General features: G+C 49.6%; 1 protein-coding gene across 4 annotated transcripts; it reads right to left on the bottom strand.

Moving 5' to 3' along the window:
• Positions 1–847: 847 nt before the first annotated feature.
• Positions 848–23353, bottom strand: pkig (protein kinase (cAMP-dependent, catalytic) inhibitor gamma). Of its 4 annotated transcripts, none has more exons than XM_018749028.2 (4): positions 22865–23353; positions 21590–21736; positions 3058–3236; positions 848–1484 (listed from the first exon to the last, which is right to left on the bottom strand). In XM_018749028.2, the coding sequence occupies exons 2-4, from the start codon at positions 21631–21633 to the stop codon at positions 1399–1401; spliced, it is 309 nt and encodes a 102-aa protein (XP_018604544.1). In that variant the 5' UTR covers positions 21634–21736; positions 22865–23353; the 3' UTR covers positions 848–1398. The 4 variants fall into 4 exon arrangements, with proteins under 4 accessions (XP_018604544.1, XP_018604549.1, XP_018604543.2 ...); XM_018749033.1 differs by lacking the exons at positions 21590–21736; positions 22865–23353 and adding exons at positions 18116–18355; positions 21494–21583 and having other exon boundaries at positions 849–1484; XM_018749027.2 differs by lacking the exon at positions 21590–21736 and having other exon boundaries at positions 849–1484.
• Between the last annotated feature and the right edge of the window lie 502 nt (positions 23354–23855).

Raw genomic sequence — 23855 nt, 5'->3', positions numbered from 1 at the left:
TTGGACTTCTGGAGTGAATGTCGCATTTTCTCACTGCTGGTTCATCAGCACGGAAAGTGACTGTAGACATATTCATACATAAAGAATCGTTAAACCAGTGGACTGCAAGTGTGGACTGAAGTACATTTAACATTGAGCAGTTAGTGCTTTCACTTGTACATACATGGCTAACATCAAAGTGAGCAATGAAATGCTTCATAACTCCATGTGCCACTCATTACCCTTCAGGCTTGATGTGATTCTCCAGGTGAAACCTTGTGAAATCTTGGTTCTGTGTTTAGTTCTAAAAGAAAACGGGGACCTTCTCAACTGGAGATGCTGGGGACAAAGCAGGGTCACAACAATCGGAGTCCTTCGAGACCGAAGACGAAGCCGAGGTCCTGAACGTGTTACAAGGCCACGTGGTGCAGTTCACCCAACGCAGCGGCAGCTGGGATGTTCTGTGGCAGCTTGGAAGGCTGTCAATTCGGGGGGATAAAAGTCTCCAGACTCCAGTACCTCCCGTGTAAACCCTCAGGCAGCGACTCTTCCCACTGCAACAAACTTAAGAATCACCCAGAACCGCACGGGTTTCAGCCACTGCTAAATAACAGGTGTCACGATGAGGCTCGAGGTTCAAGAGAACACGTTCCTCCTAAACCTTTTAAAACATTTTAACCTTTAACTCTCCTGCTGCAATCCTAACCTCTCCTGTATTGCAGCAGAACTTGCAGCCCTTGTGAAAAGAGGAAAAATAACAGTGAGAATCCATGCTGTAAGAACAAAAAGAATGTGCACTCACATTTTGGATACACGTCTATAAATTTTATTACTTCAAATCCTAATACAAACATATCTGAGGAAAATTTTAAATAAATATTATTCCCTACATTACATTTTGACTGCTACCCAAATGTTTGTAATAGTAAAAGGCAGGTCAGAAAACAAATGTAAGCATAAACAGCATTCAGATAATGAAAAACAAACAATGTATATTATATATATATATGGGTAAAAACAGATACATACAAAACAGGTAATAACTGTAGTCTTTTTTGGTAGTTCTGTGCTTGATAGTGTTTAATGTGACTGCGTTGCTCCCCCAGTAGCTGATCAAAGGATGGAAACTAAGGGCAGAAGAGTAGTTTTTCTGCACAAACTCAAAGTGTTAAGAGGCAAATCCACGGCGACACTTGAGGCCATTCTGCTTCTCGTTCTCGTTGACCAACTTGACCTACTTGGTTTTGCGGTGTTTCCAGCGGCTCTTTCCTTCTGCGTTTGTCAGAAACGGTTGTTGGACGCGAACCCGCAACTCTCGGCCGTTCGGGGGCGGATCCCAGGGACCGCCGACACAGTGTGCGTCCGGAGAGCAGGAGAAAGCATTGCTGGGGGTGGGCTGCAGGACAAGCTCTCGAGTGCCTAAGAGGTGTTCTCGGCAGCCTGCGCTTCCTCGCTCCTGGGTCCGTCCGCTTCTGGGGGCGGAGTCTCAGAAGGGCCCTCCCCCTCTGAAATGCACAAATGAGCAAAGCCTTTTGAGAGCACGGCCGTCTGCAGGAACTGACTTTTGACATGTGAACGAGCCCCTGGAACCCAAAGTAAACATGCGAATGGAGAATGGCAACCCCTCTTCATGGTGTCCAGCTACAAAACACACATGTAAACATGTACCGTACTGCAACGTGTCAGTGCCACACGCAGAAGCACTTGAAGAGCTTCATTACAAATGCACGTAACTATCATTGTTATTTCTGACAACTACATTAAAACAACACTGAATTTCAGAATAAAGCGTTCTCTCAAAATTTATGACACCTCAAATTATGCATATAAAGAACATCTGAGACCGAGGTCACAGCTCCACTAGCCAATTTACGGAAAACTAAAAATTCAATTAATACAGGAATAAAGTGGACAGTATTGAGATGAAGGAAAAAATTCAACAATGTGGAATTTAAAATAAAAATAAAAAAAAAGAGGTAAAACATCAAAAACTGTGAGAAATACGCCGCTGTAAAAGCCGAACATGAATAAACGGAGCTTTTCAGCCACAGGTTTGCATGTGTTCTACCAATAATTTCCCGATTCAAATCCACTTTTTGGTAACTGAACTGCGGGGTGTGCTGGGATGGAGCAGGGGTGGGCGATAGCTTCAGAAGGAAGAGTAAAATAAAGACGAAAGGGACCAATAAAATTAAAAAACAAACATCTTCACGTCCCGCAGTCCTTGACGGAAGCAGAGCTTTGCACAAAGTTGACCAACAGGCCGCCGGAACATGACTCAAGTGGTTGTCATGGGATTTGCTCGAACTCTGGACTTTTTTCAGAATCTGCGGCACATTTCGAAAAAAAAAAAAAATAAATAAAACAGAAACATTCATGACAAAGGCTTAAATATAGCAAGCGCCAAGCAGATGTGGATCTTATTTAGACCATCCATTCTGCGCAAAAGACACCCGGTTCCCATACAAATCTCGGGGGGTCAAAAAAACAAGCAAGATTAAGGAGCCTTGTATCTCTGTATTGTGGCTGCGGAGAGTTTCCTCTCTGCACGGGCGACTTCATTCTGGAGAGCGGCGGCGGAGGACGGGCGCGTGACCTTGGGAAAATATCTCAGAGGCCAGAGCTCAAAACGAATGGAACGGCCCAAAAAGAGGAGGCGCTCGCTGACTGTTCTCAGAACGCTCTGCGAAACCCTCGAGCTACGTAACGAACTCGCAGTTTTCCACGGAGAGGCTCCAAGGCCCTAATCGGAGCCCCGGACCTCAACAGCTCGGAAATACGGTTCGAAGCTCTTCTGTCGTTCTGAACGTTCGGCTGCTGCAGCGCTCGACGATAACAGACACACACCTGGCAAACGTTCTTATTTAGGGATGAGGTTAGGGTTAGGGTTAGGCCAGCACACACCACAAATGCACGTATAGCTTTACGGGTTCATTGCCGAGAGCAGAGCGGCGCGGTCGACTGTTACAGTCTTAAGGTCACTGGTGGTTCCCTATCAGGTTCCTGGCTGCCGACTCCAGACACACACTCACTCACTCACTCACTCACTCACTCACTCACTCACTCGCACGCACGTACCTGGGGGTTTCAGGCTCATCTCGGACATGTCTTTGGTTAGCTCGCCGGCGCCCACGCTGGCTGCTTCGTCTTTGATGTCAGGCACGGCGTTCCTGCGACCCGTCCGATCGCAGGAGATGAATTCCGAGTACGACGTCTCCACGTCCATCATCTGCCCATGGCCAGAGTTCACATTACACCTGGGGGCGGAAGGGGAACGGAAGCGTTACGCAGCAGGACGCGGACAGCCGAGCTGGGTTTTCACGGCGTTGTGCCGAACGGCCCGAAACGCGGCACGGCACCGAGAGGGTCGCCGCTGCCTTTGAGCTCAGGTGGACTGACCCGCAGAAGCTATGGCTGCTCCTGGGACGAGTAGAGGCCTTGACCCCAGTCTGGGACTCTGCGGGGACTTTGTGGTTGGAGGGACATTTCTACGCACAGCTAGACACCGAGCTATTTTTGGAAAAGGATGAGAATCCAGTATGCTGGCTGTTCTGAACATGAACACAGCTGACTTTTTGCCAGAACGAGGAAAAAAAAGAAAAAGAAAAAAAACAAAACAAAAGAGTAAAAATATATAATTGAGTGTGCTGCACCACGAAATGAAAAGAACTCCCACTATACTGACTAAATATAGTGGCATTTGTGTATCATCCATTAAGCACAGAGACCTTGGCTTTTTCAGCAACATCATTTTCCAGATGATAATTGTATATTATTCTCAGAGTGGCTGTAAGTCTATTAAAAAACTGTTCCAAATGGATATCAGAAAACCAGCCGCCGTTAGCCTTTTCAGATCCTGTTCAGCACTACCTTGACACATAAAAATCATCCACAGGAAAATAAACCGTAATTCACTATGGTATATCTACGAGCACTGCACTGCGAGTATGGTATAGCTCTATGAGTCCTGACCCAGCCACCTACAGCAGATTAACCTCAGAAGTTCACAATGCTGAAATTTCCCATTAAACCTTTAAAGTGGCATACTTTGGCCCAGCGTAGTAAAAGGAGAAAAAGAAACAGCACAATGTTCTAAGCCCTTTACACATTAGTTATTCATTCCCTTTCTCTGCTCTCTTTGCAGCCAATATTTAACTGGGTCACGAAAGCGGCCAGCAAGTAGAGCACCACTGAGCTGAAGGAGCCCTTGAAATGGTGACAACACATAAGGAGAGGGAGAGCACAAGGTTCCTCTCGGAAGAAGCCTATTCCTCATTCTGCTCTGAATCACAACCTGTTACACTATTAGGTGGGGACTGAAAAGCCGAGGATCCGGGAGGCCTCAACCGCAGGGCCATTTACAGTTATTAATTTAGCTGATGTTTTTCTCCAAAGCAACATACAACATTAAGCTACTTACAATTACGCTGGCCGAAACCGCTTGTCCCGAGCGGGGTCGCTGTGGGCCGGAGGGGACACACCCAGGACAGGACGCCAGTCCATCACAAGGCACCCCAAGTGGGACTTGAACCACAGACCCGCCAGAGAGCAGGACCCAGCCAAACCCGCTGCGCCACCGCGCCCCCCTTGCAATTATTTACCCATTAACAGGAATTTTTCCTTTTTTTTTTTTTTTTTTTTTAAGTGGAGCAATTTAGGGTTTGTGGCAGTAGGCGAGATTCAAACCGGCAACCTTCGGATCCAAAAGCAGCAGCTCCGACCGCTTCGCTACATGCTGTCTGAAGCCCCTTTGGTGAACACCGTTCTATAGTGTTCAAAACAGCTGTCATGGAGCTCAAATTGAAGTCCACTGGAATGCCAACTGAACTTCACTGGGAAGCCACCGGAACCACCCGTTTATCTACACCCATGACCCAAAAGATCTAGTGGTAAGGGCACAAGTGGCTACGAAATTCTGAAGGAGGTGGGGGTGGGCGAAAAAACTGTTTGTCCAAACCCAACAACTCACCGCAATCTCTTCCTGTAGAAGGAAATTGGCAGGCTGCGTTTCCCAGTGACACTGTGACCCAAGCTTTGCTGGTTCCCAAACCTTGCATTCCTCAAACATCCTCACTCTGTTCCAGAACTGCTTTATTTCAGATGAAAAGTATGCCACATAGGACATGTCTTCAGGCCCCTACGGAGTGAGGAAGAAAGCTGAGGCTTCGGGGAGCACGCAGCACAGTCACACCGAGAAAGGGACCGGTATCATCTGGACCAACAGACCTCTCAGCCACGCAGAAGCAAATTCGCTCTGCAGTCTCCTCCCACCGCCGACAAGCAGTACAATTTATCAGCAGACAGCCGCCGCAACACCCGCCAAGGTACTCCTCACCATTCCACGCACTGAGCTCTTTTTGGTGGTGCTCGACATTCAGCAGCTGCATACACCCACTTGGTGTCAACTTGTTCAGTGGCTGTCAACCAGGGAGTTGGGAGCCATCAGAGCACACCTAGACCGTGGAGGCTTCTACGGTACTAGTCTTGCTGCGATATTAAGAATCAGTAGAAATAACTGGCAAGTTCAAACATGAGCTGTGGGGCTCTTGCCTTCTGCATCGAAAAAGATGGACTTCAAGTATGACAGCTCAACGACACCAACTGTGGCCGCTGAGACACTCAACCACACCATGAAAGCGTCCTTCCCACAAATCCTGGGTCCATCTCAAGCGACGGACAGATAAACACAGACTGCTCCACGTGTTCTCGGTGCACGCTGAGCTCGCCCCCCACAACTGCGACATACAGACGGAATGAGTCGTGTCCTCCTCAAGTAGGCTAGATCCCGGGAAGCAGAAAGTGTCTGCAACTCAAAGGGACTCGAACGTTTCGAAGAAGCATTCGTTCCATCTGCAAAAAACCACTTGAAAGAGCTGATACTCAAGTGTTTCTGTATTTAAACAGCCCCCTCCCCGACAAACCACATAATCTCTCGCACCCTACTTTGTGGAGAATTCAAGAGAGCTCTTAGCAGACGTTAATGGATGGAGATGGCATCAGTAAGTAGAGAGCTTTGACCTCTTGACGGCTTGCAGGCCCTGCTGGGAAGGGTGAGGCCGGACACTGGAACACTGCTAATTATAAACCAGTAACTCTTCAGAATTGACCAGTAAAGGAAACACAGGTGCGTTGCCTGACCGTACACAAAGACATGCTATGGGAAATTTTTTTTTTTTTTTTTTTTATAAAGAATCCCTGAAAACCAAGTGTGTTGTTCTAAAAATGTGTTGATCCCCTCCCTCCCAACGCAGTGCACCACAAGTCATTACCCAGTAAAATTACAGTATACTCCGTGCCAACTAGCTGGAAATGTAGGCTGCAATACAGTGATTTTTATTTTTATTGTTCCCTAGAAGTGGATGCAGTGCATGTCAAGTGGAGGAACTCGGTACGCTTCCCTGTTGGTTAGGGGCCCAAAGCATTAATGAAAGCGTGTCATCTTCTCATCTAGGCTTACTGTTCCTCTACAGTTACAAGGCATGGTAATTTGGGCCTTTGAGACCATCAACCACCCACAGCAAAGGTGGGGGTCCATCAAGCTTTCGCTTTCTCGTTTTTGCTTTTCTTCCAGCACATTCCCCAAACTGACTGCAAAAAGACCTTACAGCTCATAAGCGTTCAGTGAGAACATACTTCAAACTTATTCCTTCGGAGAGATTTCTAGCACCAGTATGAGCCAAAACAGGCCAACAATGTCCCCAAAGCTCTCGATTCATTCATCCAAGAGATTGACTTCAGCCAAACCCGGTGTTCCAGTGGAAAATCAATGTTGGCAAAACTGGTTGCATTAATTACAGATCAAAGTTTAACAACAAGTATGTGTGAAAGCTCTATTATATAACTCAGTATTGAAATCAGATCAGTGCAAGAAGGAACCTTACTGATGTTGATCTGTAAAGTGGCCTCCTTGACTCATTCAGTGTCCCCCGGTGAAACAGCACTTTGCTACACAGTTAAGCATGTGACCGAACTGAAATGAAAACATCTTCATTACAAGTTGCGTTATGAGACTCTAATCCTGTCTTGCTGGTCAATAAAGTCTGCCAGCGAAATACATGTTCTACATTCTCCTCCCTGTTGCCAGCTTCCCTTGAGCTTCGCGAAAAGCGAAAGACTCTCCAGTACATAGTCCTTTAAGGACTTACTGCATATGATTCAGGCTCTAATGGCAATAACAGACTATGGAAAGCTTGTTAAAGCACAGTTTGCGCTCATTAATTAGGCCTTCTCCAGCCGAGTAGCCAACAGGTTCAGATAAACAAAGCGGCGAAGGAAGGAATGAGCCGGGAGATAATTAGCACGTTTCCGTGAAAGTAGGGTCCAATTGCTCCATTGCGCAGGGTTACCGCTCAGTAGGAGATGTGGTCTAGAAGTTAAGAGGAAGCAAGTTTTATTTATTCATACCGTTACCTTGGGCTGAACTTGTCCACAGCCTCTATTGTGGGTTTGTTTACATATTGTGTAGTACGCTGTAGGAAAGCATGGTCAGAGGCGGACGGCGTACAAGGTCCGATTATCGCGCATTTTGTATATGATGCATAAAATAAACTGTTCCTTCTGTGATTAAACAGTCCAAATACATAATACTCCTTCACATCAATAGTCGTTTCAGCTTACAATGCTCTGAAACCCTGCTGGACCAACCTGTCCTCGATAATCCTTCTGGTTCATTTCCATCGTATCCGTCAGGCCCTTTGTCTGGAGTTTTCCGTCTTTCTGCTTCGTCCTGTAAGTGATACTACCCTCTGTGAGCCCTGTGTGCTCCAGTCCACTGGGCCAAATGAAGTGCTCAAGTGCAGTGAATGAGAGGAAAGGCAATATAGCTGTAGCTCTGCCAGGAGAGCAGCACAACAGGTGGGTGTGTGTGTGTGTGTGGGGTGCAATGTCAATCCTACATCACATTCAGCAAGGGAAAGACAAAAACCCTAACCCAATCAGAAAGATTATCATCATTATTATTATGACACTGCACCCTATAACATCTGCTTTACTGTTGTTAAGCTGATGGGTGGCATGGCGGCACAGCAAGTAACCCTGCTGTCTCACAGTGCCTGGGTGGTACGAGAGGACGTGGGTTCGATCCCCGCTCAGCCTGTGTGGAGTCTGCATGTTCTCCTCGTGTCTGCGTGGTTTCCTCTGGGTGCTCTGGTTTCCTCCCACACTCCAAAGACATGCTGTTCAGGTTCCCCCATAGTGTGTGAGCGACTGTGTGTGTTCCACTGATGTATAGATGAGTGACCCAGTGTAAGTAGTGTATCTAGCAGTGTAAGTCACCGTGGTGAATAAGATGTGTGGGCTGATGACAGTAAATAGTATCCATTGTAAGTTGCTTTGGATAAAAGAATCTGCTAAATAAATGTAAGATATTTTTATTTCAAACACCCCACTCTGATTATACTTTGAACCACTTATTTCGCTGCATGTTCACGGGTATATTTAAAGTCCTTGCTCTGAAGCATTCGGTAAGGTTAGCTGGCATCCTTGGGATCAAAAGCTCTACCTGTTTGTCAAGTTCTGCTACCTCCTTAATCACTCCGCTACTCTCATTATAGGGCCTCGTTTTGAATTTTCACTACCCCGCAAACTCCTAGTCATACCTGTTAGTACGTTTCGTGTTTACATTCTCAGTAGAGTCACTCAGCCAAACCACAGCAGTGATTTTTATAGCTCCGTGTCCCCGGGGTCCCCGACTGCGCTCTACGTAGCACTGGTGTGGGCCTGCTTATAGCACAGCCTTAAAAATACTGCATTTTCCTGAACCGTTACGCACCTGCAACATTAATGATTTACCTCAGAATCACACCTCATTGCATCTGATAGGCCTCTAATACAGCTCCTTGGTTAATATTTGAACTTGTTGAGTTTTTCACTTGTCCATGTGCAGTTACAACATAATGAATTCCCAGACTCAAAGCATTGTATAGCACGAAAAAAAAGGTCAAACTCCACTCATTTATCTTATTCGACTCAAATCCATCACATCTAGAAATGCACTTTATTCTGAACTCGCAGCAATCGCTACTAAAAGCCCACTTTTTCCTCTGATGTTTCAAGACTCTTGTTTCCACCCCTGTGCGAGACGCAGGTGTGTCTCAGCCACAGCTCCACGCGTACGCTGCGAGCGTGTGTCACTCCGGTGCCGTTCTTTCCTTACACACCGCAGGCTGCCCGGGAGAGCTGGAACGGCCTGGAGGAATATCTTATCTTCTAGTGCTGCGAAACATAAACATAAGGGCACTTGACAGCTGGCAGCTCCTACAACCTGGCTCTGTTCTCCCAGGAACAGGCGGAACAGGTGCCGATCGCACTGAGGATCGCCAGGTTTCCGCCATCTGATGGTCCGCACCGTCTCTGAGCGTCTTCACTGGCACAGTCACTCTGGAGCCCTCGCTCTGCTTTGCTGCCTTTAGCCGGTATGCTAGCGACATGTGCTAATTAGCGACATGGCTGTTTTATGGTCATCGGTAAACAGAGCCAGTGCATGCGGGTATTTATAAAACGCGTAACGTAGCCAAATTACCAGGCAACAGTGGCGAATGCGAGATGAGCAAGTAGCGCGACGCTGTTTTTGTTCGCTGGATCGTAACCAAAACGCGGTATCTCGAGAAACGCTATCGCTAAGCGCCATTATCTTCTTTCCAATAACTTGAGTTATTGACGCAGCGAAACGCCACATGTGACCCAATTCATTCTGTAAGAGTTTGTGTTTCGAGACAAACGCAACCCAATTTTAAACTGCGGGCTTCTGACACGCAGCTAACCGGGAAGAAGGGTTGGAGGCGAGCTGAGAAAGAGCAGGCCTGCCCCTGTTAGCAGCGAGGGCCCGCTGCAATCCATCAGGGCCCGTATCGCTCACCCCAGCCAAGACCTCTGTTCCAAACATACCTCCTTTATATCAAAGTCATGTGAGCAATGTGAGGAGCACCGAGTCCCAGCAGCCCTCTTCGGTACGGGTTACTCCTGCAGCGCCAGTAATGTTCTCGCACAAGAAAAATCTCCTTCAGCCATGATGATGGAACCCCGGTTACTCCCCAAGCTAACTTCTCGATCGAGCCGGCGTCCGCTCCTTTTCGCGTGACCCCATTCCCACAGCGGCGCTGCTCCAGTAACCATTTTGCTATCTTTACAGATGAACTGATTCATAAATGCACGTTTGAGGAAAGCATTTTCACAATGCGCAGCAGCGGAGGAAATGCTCCGACTGAGAGCTTCTAGCCTGAGCCAGGAATTCATTCGGACCCTTCCGTTACAGTAGAGCTAAGGGTAGAAACAAAAGCATACGGTTCTTTGAGTGATCCGCTAACGGCCCCAGCGCTAAATCACAGGTGAGCCCTGTACAAGATGCCGCACCAGCCAAAAGGAGAGCGTACGCTTACTAACGCATCCTTTAGCCTCCCTGCTACAACTGAGCTGTGTCTCCGCACAACCTCCCTATTCAGCCCACTTCCATCTCAGCCCTGCAAATCTCTCGTAACTCCTGACGCTGTAGTTGCAGCCTTCGTAACTCTACTCCACCCAGTTCGGTACACGTGCCACAAGTCTCAGAGCGCCTGATATTTACCAATTATAGCCCTTTGTATGCATGGAAGCGCAGCTCTCTGTGAAACAAAGGCTGGGGAAAAAAATGCGGAGCGCAGAAGTATTCGTAGAGCACGCGTCCATATCTGCACTGCCCATGGGCTTTGAGAATACGCCCAACATCGACGGTCCTTGCAAACCTCAGTACTGCATTAAGGCCAGTGGACAGCAATAGATACTAGACCGAGACCTACTTAAAAAAGTACAAATACACTGCACTTATGCAGTGGATCAAAGCTCCGACACACATCATATTTAATAGGAAATGCAGTGACAGTTCCAGGGGACAACCTTTCGAATGAGCCCTGTGCGGAGGTCATTAAATCGTAGCCCGTGACAGCACAGTGCGCTGTTCTTTAGCTCCAGACGACATCCTTTGGTGCACTGGATAATTCTGATTTTCACCCACAATCCTGTTCCATTTTCACTCAATACATATCCACACATTAGTGACCTTTACCTCTACTTCCTGTCATAAAGTTCTTGGGAGAAATACCAGCTAAAGACACAGCCAAAGTAGGCAGGGTTCACAAACGGCAAAGCCAGACAGTTCCAGAATGTGTGCTTTTTTTCCTCCGGAGCCTTGTAGAATTATCCAGTCTTTTGTAATCCATTGACTTTTTGACACCAGGGAGAACTGTACTGCAAGGGATCAAACAAAAAACAAGCAAAATGACATTTTTGGAGGGAAATCGAGGAACAGTTAGACACATCGTTCTAAGGGACCCGTCCCTTCACTCGTACACTTTATTAGTCAGCTGTTACTCTACAGGCCAATCGCGCTCGAGGCTGCATAAGACATATGCTAAATGAACTCCGTTTTACATAAATGTACTCAAAATAGACAAATATACTATTTGCAAGAACCTCCGCTGGAGTCTCCGAGTTCCTAAACAAAGGTATACGTTAGTCCTGTGAATGGGGGCCGCTACAACAGAGCAACTCCATTATACCTGGAAGCACGGCCTGTTGCGGAGTCTGTAACCGGAGATCTGGGCTCACATTATCAACAAAAGCAAGTTAGATCATTCTGGGAATATGAGTCAGCAGATTTCCTTTCAGCGTGCCATTAGGGATGGAGGTAAATACAATCTCGCGGGAGCTGTTTACGCTTTCTTTTTGTTGCCGTGGGTAATAAAAACAAAGTAGTGCATACAGGCGGCTGCGATCTCCTCCACTGAAAGACTTTAAAGTTTCTGCCATCATCTGGAGTCACGGCCCGGTTTTCTCACAGACTGTCCCTGTCCAGCGAGCATCGGGAAGCGAAAGAAAGTTCCTCAAGGCTGATCCCAGAGCTCCCTCGTAGCAGATCGTCATTTGGCAGCATTTTCCACAGGGCGCCACCGAGACTCGCACGCACAGCATCGGTGGAGATATGCACCCCGCCATCAGACACACCACTTTGTTTGGACGTTTTTTCTACGGTGTTCTCCTGGGGAGGTTTTGTCTAAATGCGCTGAGCAGGGCTTCTCCGTAACTATGGAAACGTATGGGCAATATAGGTTTCACCCCGGTGGGCAAATTCGAGTTCGCGTCCTCGTGCTGTTTTGTTTCCTGCACCCGTGTTGTTATATAATACATGGGAGTGTAATGCACATTTGCAAGCTGCTCTAAGCTGTTCTTTTAATTAGGGTATAAAGTGGATGACTGAGGTCAGATTGGTTTATTTCATTGTCATCTTACCGTGTGGGATCCCCAGAAACAAGCAGCATATAAACACAACCAAATAGAGTTCCAGGTCCAGTAAAATACAGAAATAGAAAAAGATAAATATACGAAAGCAGGGCGGGGGGGGGGGGGGGGGAGCAGCACTCTGCTCACGATGAAAAATAGACAGTGAAAAGAAAACCTATCATTGTTATGGGAATAAGCGGTAGCCTGGAAACAGAATACATGTCCCATTCTTAAATTCCTTGAGGCTGGAAGAGCAGCTTGAGTATGACGTTCGTCTCCACAGCAGAATCGAGGAAGCTACCTGCAGCCTTCACTCTGCACCATTAACACCTCACAGGGATTCCATCCCACTGCTAAAGCCTGCCTGTCTGAGCAGAATGCAGCAAAATATGGGGCACGGAGAAGAAAAAAAGTGCTCTGAGCTTACCGGAATTGAGGTTTCCCACTCAGTGCCTTTCCACTCTGTCCACAGGATGAGATCCTACAAAAACCGTGCGAGCGAGGCCAGCGCTCCTCGTTAGACTGGCCCCCAGGACGGAGGGGAGGCAGTGTGGATGGGTCAGGGGCAGCTCCACGCCTCCTGCTCCTCAGCCTGGTCACCAGTGCTGTGGCTTCACATGATGTCAGCAGAGCCCTGTCCGACTGCCAGCCCACTTCAAACACAAGGGAGTCTTATTTCCTCGGGCCAATCAGAGCAGCCATCCAACGCCGAGCTCAGTCTGAGAAAACAAACACAAGCCCCGTCCGCCGCAAAAAGAGGGGGTCTGTCCGTGCCCCTCCGACATCCTTCCTCCCTTTCCAGTTGGCCAGGGCCTGGAGGGTTCGCGTTCCGCTTCCCACCCGGAGCACAGCTGCTTTGAGAAAAAGAGCCTGTTCTTCGCCGGTACGTCCTTGCGACCGGAGAAGGCGCAGACGTGCGTGTGCCAGGTTTTATTTAGAAGCGTGACGAGAGCCTGCCAATGGCCACGCAGCTGCTGCCGACCCCGCTGCCACCGGGCCGGGCTCGCAGCGCAACCCCACGGTCCAGCCGCAGGAAGCAAGAGGCTCTCCGTGGCGCGGACCATTCTTTTTGGTCTCCGTGAACATTCTTGACTCTCAGGGCACGGTTTGAAGTAATTACGCTTTTATTTTCAGACGGACAGAAACATCTCTAACCGTTTCTGGAAGCAATGAAATATTTATCTGCCTGCCTGTTGGCATTTTTTGACTCTGGACTATCAGCGCAGCACAGGCTCCTGCGGATCCAAACATTCACCCACCTACTCTATCCTCGGCACCCTCTCAAAGGTTTCCTTTGGCATTCTCGAAATTTGTTTGAAGACTTGCGACACAGAAGCCGAAGCATGCCACTACTGATTTAGTAAGAGGACGTGATGCGCCATGATACTGGTCACGGCCGCCTCCGGCTCAGCTCCGTTGCGGTTAAACCTCGCACCCACGGCACTGGAGGCTTGCAGCGGAAAGTACGAGTAGCGAGCATCGTCTTACCGTGCCAGTCGGCTGCTCTCCCTGGGGGAGGGCCACGTGTAGAGGATAAAATGGGCTGAACTCAGGTCCAACCCCTCTGCCCAGAAACAGCCTCCCGGACATTGGGGACTTTGACTTTATTCCCACCCATTAACTCTTTTCGCGGCAGATTCATCGATTGTCGATATGGGCTAGAGGTCAACGTAAGGCCGCATTTCAGAGAAGGCCAATCGCATTATAAGGAATCAGAAATGGCTCGACCACACAGTCAACATGCCAAGATCACACAAGTAGAAGGATGTCCGACTCCTACACTGCAAACAGCAGCGCCCCAGCAAAGCTGCTTTTTCTAAACATTTCCGACAAAAGACCCAATGTGCGAGATGCCTCATCCTCCCTGAATAGCCGAGTGCCTATATGGTCTCGGATGTGTAGAGATTATCCATAGTGGCTGTTACCAGAAAGCCGGCTCTCTATTCATCTTTTCCTTGGGGGGGAATCGTGCAAAGGGGCTGTACGACCGATGCGATTTCCACGACCGCTGCGATTTTTCCAGCCCACCAGTGTCCCCTCCAGCAGCCATCATCTAGACACCATTATCTCCAAAGCTAATGGCAAACAAAACTGCACCTACTTAGATGCGCACTTTGCTCCGTTGCATTTGTTAGCGACCTCTGCAAAGTGCATTATCTGACCGGCCGTTCTGCGTCACTCGGCTCCGGACGGGTAAAGAGCAGGCGTCTCTCAAAGAAGCAGCCAAAGTGTGTTGATATGCCACTGACGAAAATATCACGCTTCCCACTTTGACTGGAACTATCCGTGCCAAACAAAAGCTTACACGTAACGTGCAATAATAAAAAGCAAGCAAAACATCTACTGAAAAAGACAATCATTAACCTCAGTCTAAAAGAAAAAAAAAAAAAAAAAAAACAATGCTCTTTTTTTTTTTTTTTTTTTTTTTAAACCTGGAAAATGATCTGTCTCATTATCAGCAACAAACAGAGCTGGAGAGCCGCAAAGGCCCAAGGGGGTCAGCAGCGCATCCTTACGTAACGTATTTACAAGCGGAGCCGTCGGCGCAGGGAGCGAGAGCGAGCTCGGAAAGGAGGCCCGCCTGTGACTTCAGGGTCCTGGACTCGCTCGCGAGCAGGAAATCCGTCCTCGTCCAACTCCTACGTCTCAAACACGCCAGCAGGTGCAGAGCCGTGCGTGCGGAGTTTATTTCCACAGACAAACCCTCATCTCTGACGTTCCTAAGAACAATGTGGTGCTGCAGATTACAGATCAGCGTCCCTGGCGGTGTTGTGCCCCAACGATCTCGCGCGGGAATATCCGAAAGTGCGGCAACACGTCCCCGAAGGAAGAGTGTCAGTGCGCCGTCCCCATTCGCTCTAGGGCAAGCCTCTGCACGCCACCCTACCCTCACGTGATGATCGTTGCCACACCCACTGATGTATATACTAAGACGACTCCCCAACACTGGAGTGACAATCTGACTACTTTGTATTCATGGGCTGCCATGATGTCACCGCCCCACTCGAGCGCCGAGCAAAGACGGGATCCAGAGAGAGGCGTGCCGCTTTCCCTCGGATGATGGCTGTCATGTGACGACTGGAGGCTGAGGGCTTTCCCAGGCAGGATGACTCTTCAGGAGCACCCGCCCCCCCCCGGGTTATAAGGGAAGGGCCACATTTGCGCTGACTAGGCAGCAGGTGCTACAGTAGGACTGAGGAGCACCGCTTACCCTGAGCCTGATGGGTGCCCGGGGAGGGACGAGCATCTCGCTCTAGTCGCCTTCTGTTTACGCAAACACATCTGTGGGGTTTCTAAGCAAAAGCATAAAACAAACACAGATGCACGAGCGTTTGGGCGTGTGCCTGCACTGTATACGTTTCGTATACACGAGTCTTGCAGTGTTATTGTTTGATTTAATACCGTGCAGACTTTCCTGCGCAGACATGGGGGTCATATAATGAGATACACTCAAGACACGACACTCATAACAAAGCCCACAACCCAGCCAAGAATGCAGCAGCATGTGATGGAAATCAGACTGGAATACCGCTCTTGGAAAGAAACAGAAAACAGCCCGGGAAGCTGGCTAGTGCGGCCGGACTGCACGGGCGTCGCTGCGTGCCCTGCCGACACGGGCCGTCCTACGGCAACGGGGCTTGCCTGCCGAGCGGCTCTCGCTTCCGGCCCGTACCGGTGCTGCCAGGATGGTTCCCTTGAAGAGCGAGCTCACGTTGTCGGTGGACCGGCAGCTCGCTTGGAGACACTCCCCACGCTCATAAACAGACGCCCTGACAAATGGAAAATGCCACAATTACATTCCATAGGTTGGCAAAACTCAAACGGACGTGACGCAGGGGATCGGATGGCTCCAGCAATAATACAGCGTGTTTGTCGAAACCCGGTGGGGGGGTGCATAGGTCACGCAAAGCCGCCACCAACCGCGAGTGGTTTCTACAGCAACGTTGACTCGGGGAGCGGGGATCGCCAGGCCACGGGATCCGCCCACACCTGCGACAAGTGCGAGATCTCAAAGCGGTGAGACAGACCTGCAGATCAGAGCACCGTTTTATCTCAAGGGCGTCCCAGGAAACACGGAGTTCTGGACACCTGTCATCGCGTAAGGAGCGCAATCTCACGCTTGCGCTTGTCTCGTATTTCTGAGAGCACGGGTGGGCCAGAGGTCCGAACCCAAGCACGCAATGACACGAGGAGGAACGAAGAGTGCTGCCCGAGCAATGTGGCTCTCCCATATGGAACGGCTGCTTTCGGCGTTCCGGAATATTGTAGCATCGAAAACAATGGATAATTAGGACTGCAGATGTTACGTAATAATGCTTTTTCTCAGCAGTGCTTCTTTTAACTAAGGCTTTCTTCGCCGTGCTTTTTTACTTTATTATAATGATCCTTGTTAAAAGTAAAATCCCAGACGCATTCACTTAAATTTCCAAAGAAAAGTACGAGAGGGAACTCCTTACCGCACCACTAAAAACTGTTTTTCGGAAAAGGCTCCGACGCTCCACCTTTCAGCACAAAAAAAATGCCAGGAACATATTTGAGTCATGAAGCATCACACGAAATGTTTCCAAAGCGTACGCAGGAATAGAAAAGATCGACCGCGTTTCCATCGGTCTTGTTACTGTTGCTGAAAGGGAAACGGATCTTTACACGTGTTCGCGTGTGTGACAGAACTTCCAGCACACCTGACCAAGTGTCTGCTGTCACGCTGCAAACTGTGGCGGATCTACCGGCACCAGGAGCGACAGCTGTGTGGGATGCCCTCCTCACAGCCCTGTGGCCCAGCAGAACCATTGGGACACTTTCAGTTCTGTAAAAGAACACACAGCCTTACATTTATCTGACACTTTTCTCCAAAGTGACTTACAATGTTAAGGTACCTACAATTATTTACCTATTTATACAGCTGGGTCTTTATTTTTTTTTTTGTTACTGGAGCAATTGAGGGCAAGTACCTTGCTCAAGGGTACTACAGCCAGAGCTGGGATTCAAACCTGCGACCTTTGGGTCCAAAGGCCACAGCTCTAACCACTACCCTACCAGCTACCCCTGGTGCCTCGGAGCAGCAGGTACCTCAGAGGCTGAACACTTGAATCCTGCAGGTTGCTGGTTCGCACCCCAATCAACTTGAACTTCAGCTTTATGAATGAATGAAAGAAACTTTCTGGATAAATGTGTCTGCAAACCATCGAAATAATAAGGTCCCTAAGGTTAGTGCTGGCAACACCGCTACCACCCTTTGCTGCACGTGTCTCAAGCGAACCAAAAATGAAAACAGGTCAAAACAAAAGAAGATTCGTGGGATGCAGGGCATGCAAAAGCACAGCGACTCGTAACTAACCCTTAGGGTGACACACCAGCTCACCGTTTCCACATCCCCAAGAGTCCCTCAATGGCCTCCTTCACAAAGGCGTGACTCACCAGGAAATGCGCTCTGCAAATCCACCAGTGGGCAGCGGCAAGTAAAAGTCGTCCTCCGGGCCTCCTGCGGCTCTGTGCCCAAAAACTAAAGCGAACGCCTGAACTGCGGTGCCAAGCAGACGTGCTACAATATGCTTACGTTCAAGGAACTTCCCAAAGGCACGTTTCTTGTACGTCCTGCATCGCGAAGGTCCATCCTGTCAGCATCATTACACTTTAACGCAGTTGTACAAACAGCACCGAAGATGTTCGGAGAAACAGACAAGTATATGTGAAAGCGGAGTCCGCAGAACACGGGCTGTCGGTATCGCTTTTCGGACGGCTGCTTTCTTTATTCCGCACCTGTTTGGAAGACCCTTCGCCCCTCGGCTGCGCGTCCACATGCTGACCAGCCGGATGGCCGGACGCCCGCACGCCCTATCGCCATTCAGCCTCATGAGCGCTGGCTAACTTACCACCTGCTCACCTAAAATCAGCGCCGTACGACTCGGGCGCAGAGGCCCCTCTGTCGAGCAACGACCCTCGAGCTCCGGCTCTCGTTCCAACGGAAAGGCTCGCGGAGCCGAGCGACGTCTCGCTCTCCCTCGCCGGAGCGCCGTCTGTCGCCTCCCTCCTCGACGCGCCGAGCCAGGCGATCCCACACAGCTGCGCCGCGCCTCTCCCCGGCCGCTCTGGAAGGACGTGGGCGTGAAGCGAATCTGATTTGCTGCGAGTCGTGAGGGGGAAGAAAGAGGCAGAACATTCCCTGGCAGGAAGCGCGGAAAGACGAACGCGATCAAAGGGACAAAGGCAGACGTCAGTCTCGGAGACAGAGCTCTCGCGCCTCCCTCGTGGGCTTCAGCCTCCACTCGCACCCTCAGCCCCCCCCAAACGCTGTACGCTCGCGGCCTGCCTTAACCGCCACTTGTTGGGAACGCTTTCCGCGCTGCGCCGCTAAGCCCCTTGGCAAAGGTGCGAGTAAACACGTCCCCCTTTTTCTACATTCATCCTGCACACGGTGTAAACAGACGAGGACATAACGGGGCGGGGGCTGCCTTTTAGCCTGAAGGTCCCCGCTTCAAATGTGGCCCGTGCTCTGAAGCAGCCTGCTGTATAAGCGGACTAATCAGTCTGCAAAGCTGATTGTCTAACCCTGTCATTTACCTCGGATAAAATTTAAAACATGAAACAAAAGATGAAAATAGTGCTACTTGGGTGGATGGATGGATGACGATGACACTGAAAAACATATAAATTCATCCACTGGCACACGGGCCTTCGAGTTCTTAAAAGGCACGTTTCCGCTAAACGGGGAACGACGGATCGTAACGTTTCCCAAAACTGGTTTATTTAACAATCCCCACCATTTCCTGACCGTTTATGGTACATCTAAATCCAGCCTCTGGAAAACTCTGAAGTGAGGAAGTTAATAATCCATCATTGCTATAAGGAGCATTGGGGGGGGGGGGGGGGCGAACGAGGCTGGTCTGCCATGTGCTACCAAGAACGACCCCGTTCGTTTTACCACGATACCACAATGCGTTTATTGGCTCAGCGAGGTCACTAAAGCCCTGGCTCCGCGCTTCGTGGGTGCTGGATCGTCCTCAAAAAGCAAAAGAGTGGAGTAGAACAAACAAACTTCCTTCGGAGTGACACAGGGAATTGCAACACTGCCGCTAAACAACATCAAACTCCCCTACAGCGCAACGGATCCGCTGCGATCGGAGCTGAGCAGGTAGCCTTGTCACCTGTGTGACCTGTATCACCGAACGAAGAGCACCGAAACACAGCAGGGCAGCGTGGAAAACGCCAAACCAAATATGAATATTTAACAAAACATGTGATGTGAGTAAGGGGGGGTGCGGTGGTGCAGCGGATTTGGCTGGATCCCGAGTCCCGCTTGGGGTGCCTTGCAATGGACTGGCGTCCCGTCCTGGGTGTGTCCCCTCCCCCTCCAGTCTTATGCCCTGTGCTGCCGGGTTAGGCTCCGGCTTGCTGCGACCCTGCTTGGGATAAGAATATATGTGTGTGTGTGTGTGTGTGTGTGTGTGTGTGTGTGTGTGTGTGTGTGAGATGAGTAGTTTAAAGGTGGAATGTGGCACAGTTCAGTGAACTCACAATTGGTGCTGTTACCTGTATTTACTGTGGTTGTTCCAGGCCGAAAATTTGCTTCTATCTGCATTTTCAAATGAGTGTGTTGCCATCATGCAAACAACTTACATTTACCTGACACTTTTCTCCAAAGCAACCTACAATGTTGATCTGCAGGCGATTATTTACTCATTTATACAGCTGGGTAACTTCACTGGAGCAACTGAGGGTAAGTACCTTGCTCAAGGGTACTACAGCCAGAGGTGGGATTCAAACCTGCGACCTTTGGATCCAAAGGCAGCAGCTCTAAAAAGTATCCTACCAAGTGTCCCCCAGCCGTACTCCTTCCCTGAGATGGAAAACAGGTAAAGGAGTCGGGTGGCGTTCCCTTTCAACGCGAGCAACTCGCTTCAAACGTCATTTTAACAAGTTCAGCGCGACGACTGGCGGAAGACGACCTCGTCCTGTGGGTGTCGATGCCAGCATGAGAAACGCAGCCGCGGCTGCAGGGTGGCTACACTTCACTGTCAGATGACTGTCGAAAGTGAATCTGGCACAAATCCATCTGGATGCACCTGCAATCCCCTGGTAAGGTGGGGGGGAGACACACTTCTGGAAGGTATTTGGCCTTTAAAAAACACAAGCAGCACAGGGGCATTTAAGGTAAAGTAAATAAAAATAAGTGAATAAAGCCCATCAGACAGGTCCATCTGCAGACGGGTCTACTGGGACCCGTCCAGAGCTCAAGCGAGGTAAAGAGGCCGTCGCACAAGGTGAACGTGAGCGCTGGCAGCCTGCGAGAGAGAGGAAGACCCAGCCGACAGAGAGAACATCCCAGAAGCTCAGCTCATCACTTCTGACACGTTTCCTCCAGTACGATCATCTTGTTGCGAAAGATCGGTAACTGAAAAAAAAAAAAAAAAATGTTCTCGCTCCGAAGCGTGTGCTCCCTGCGTGGACAAAACCACCGACTTTTGCAAGACCCGAAAGATCATCACTTACAACCGGCTCCCGCTCCTTCTTTACATTTATTCATTTAGCTGATGCTTTTCTCTGAAACAACTCAATGTTGAGGTTACACTATTTACCCATTTACCCAGCTCAGTAACTTTACTGGAGTAATTCAAGGTAAGTACCTTGCTCAAGAGTACTACAGCTGGAGATGCGGATCGAACCTGCGAGCTTTGGGTTCGTCCTGCTGGATGTGCGGCTGTCTTTAGCTCCAAAATATACATATATGTATGTTTTTTAATTTATGAAATTAAACTATGACCCAGAAACATTAATTCAACCACAGATGTTTCACGTTTTTAAAGAGGGAAGTGCTCCAACACGGGCTCCCCACGGGTTACTGCACCTAGAAACCAGAGCGCCCGCAGGAAACCCATGCAAACACGGGAAGAACACATAAACTCCATGCCAGCGGAGCCAGGAGCTACGAGGCCCCAGCGCTACCTGCTGTGCCACTGTGCCGTTTTTCTCGCTTATTCTCCCACAAATACCCTATTTTGGACCTGGTGTTTGTGCACAGTAAGCAAACGCAGAACAACAGGTGGCATCTATATACAAACGCTCGTTTTGAATCACTCTTTAAAATATTAATTCTACATCTATAAAATGCATCTGAAGCATGAGATGAGATTTTAGAGCTATGAAGACACTTCACGTCCACTGCTATGGCCCTTTGCAATAAATTTCTTTAATAAAATTTATTTATTAATGCTTATTTGTTGCATTTACTACATTTATTCAGAAAAGGACACATAAGACCTACTTTACTGGGTGCTCCTCTCCTTCTACACAGGGACTTGAAAAAGCAGAGCGATGGGGTGTTCGATGCGCTCGTACCCTGCAGCACTTCACATCTCACCAGCGTTGCTTGACAAATCGTGACGTTCGTTTCAAAGGTCTCATCGTTTTAATCCTCCTTCCTTCTTTGTGCGTTCCGAGTCTTTATTTCACCGCCGAGAGGCCATCGAGCACGAGGGATGAGGTGCAGGGAAAATAAACGCGTCCTCTGTTGTGGGGACAGATGCAAAGTGTTACATTCATTCACGGAGCTGATACTTTTCATCAAAGTAACTTACAGTGATTTACTCATTCACACAGCTGGGTAATTTTTACTGTAGTGTTCAGGGTAAGTACCTTGCTCAAGGCTACTACAGCAGGAGGTGGGATTTAACCTTGGTCCTTCAAAGCCAAAGGCAGCAGCTCTACCCACCATGGCACCGGCTGCTTGGGAAAAAGGGGTGGACCTTCAACATGCCATGGGGGGGCCTTCCACGAATCGACCACTTTGTCCCCTAGTGCCCGGTGATCCGCCACAGAGATGAGCAGAGATAAGTACCCCCACGTTTCCCCTGACGCGGCGGGCAAACCTGTCTGTACTTGGGCTTTCATCAGCCGCTCTGGTTTCCGCCCACACTCTGCTTAGACACAGTAGGGTTTCGGTCATTTTAAGAAACGCATGGCAGCGTGGCAGCTCACGGAGGGGGAGGAAAGAGCTTGAATTCCTGTCTGGTGCTCCTGGTGGAGAAGGTCTCCGCAGGGGGTCTCGCACAGCGAGCGACCGCCACCAGCTCCCCGTCCTTTCCTCACCTTCTCTTCTCCGCACAACACAGGCAGCAGTGGAGGCCGGGGGGAATGTGCCACTAAATCCCACTTGCTCTCAATAGGAGTTCAACCCCCTGTTGCGCTCACACCGGGGCCTCTCTAGCGCCCCCTACGGTCGCGCTCGGGGAAGCGCAGCAAGAGAGCGGCCGCGGGAACTGACTCACCAAAAAAAACCACTCGTGTGGGAGAATCAGTGTCCACGGCGGGGCTCCCACCTTCTACTTATTTAATCTCTGGAATAAGAATAAGAGGCGTGTGCACCAGAAAACACTCGCGGGCGACACTGCTCGTTGCGTGTGTGCGCGCGCGCGCGCACGTGCAGTCGGCGCGGGCCGCATCGCCAGCAGCGCGCAAACGGCCCCTGGATGAAAAGGAACACGAGAGCGCGGTTCTGTAATGTAACCGAGCCCGGCCGTCCACGCGTTGCTCCGTGGTCGTGGAAGCGCCCCCGTCCTCCACTCGAGCGCTTCACACCCGAGACAACCCGCGGAAATGGTGTCTCCTGTTGCGCGGAAAAGCCTCCATTTCTTACCGTTTGTGCTGGATGTGCAGCGCGGGAAAGCAGAGGCGCCGAGGCTCCGACCTGCGCTCTGCCGCCTCAGCCGGGAAACGCGGAACAATGATAATGTGCAGCCGCCGCGTCGCTCTCTCTCTCTCTCTCTCTCTCTCTCTCTCTCTCTCTCTCTGTGTGTGTGTGTGTTTCTGCGCAGAAACAGGAGCAAGCGGTTGCTGCGTCCGCTCTCTCCTGAAATGGAGGAGCGCTGTCGAACATCGGCGCGTCGCACCGCTAAGTAAGCGCCTCGGCGGGAATGGAAGCGAAGCCCCGCCGCGACACCTCGTCGCCTCAGCGACTCTCCTGCAAACTGGTGTCCAGTGAGCGCCGCTCAGAGAGGTCCGGTCGATCGGTCCGTGTGGCGTTGGCGACGGAGTCGGGAAGCCATGCCTGAGCCCAGAACGCGCACACACACACAGGATAGATATATTTTCAACATGGAGGTGCCCCCCGCCGCCCCCCAACATCGTCCGTATCATGTAGGGACGCTGATGTGGAATGAAGATTATAGCAGCGCGTGCGTTTCCTACACTACAATAGTACAGTGCTCGCCGTGTCTTCAATTTTTTTAAACTTGTATTGCGTATTCGTGTTTATTGAAATTTCACAATAACACTTGCTCTAAATCACTGTAAAATAGTTGAACATTCGAAGTTTTGATCTTGAGATAATATTTTTAAGGTGCTGGTGTGAGAGGGCATGGGTTCGAACCGGTTTGCGTGGACTTTATGTACTCCGTGTGGGTTTCTCTCGGGTGCTCCGGTTTCCTCTCACAGTCCAAAGACATGGAGCTCAGCCCAGTGCTCCGGATCACCGCGACCCACTCAGTTATTGAAATTGGGTGGAGGGAGCCATGGATGGGTGGATGATTAAAGTGTATAGATTTTCTCTTCTACTAAAAATAAGTGGCCTTGCATGGCAAAGGTAATTAAGCAACACTTTAGAAATCATATTTATGAACTATTTATGT

This window comes from Scleropages formosus, chromosome 19 (assembly GCF_900964775.1).
Source record: "Scleropages formosus chromosome 19, fSclFor1.1, whole genome shotgun sequence".
Lineage (NCBI taxonomy): Eukaryota > Metazoa > Chordata > Actinopteri > Osteoglossiformes > Osteoglossidae > Scleropages > Scleropages formosus.
The sequence above is the reverse complement of the archived record's forward strand: the minus strand, read 5'-3'. Positions and strand labels throughout refer to the sequence as shown.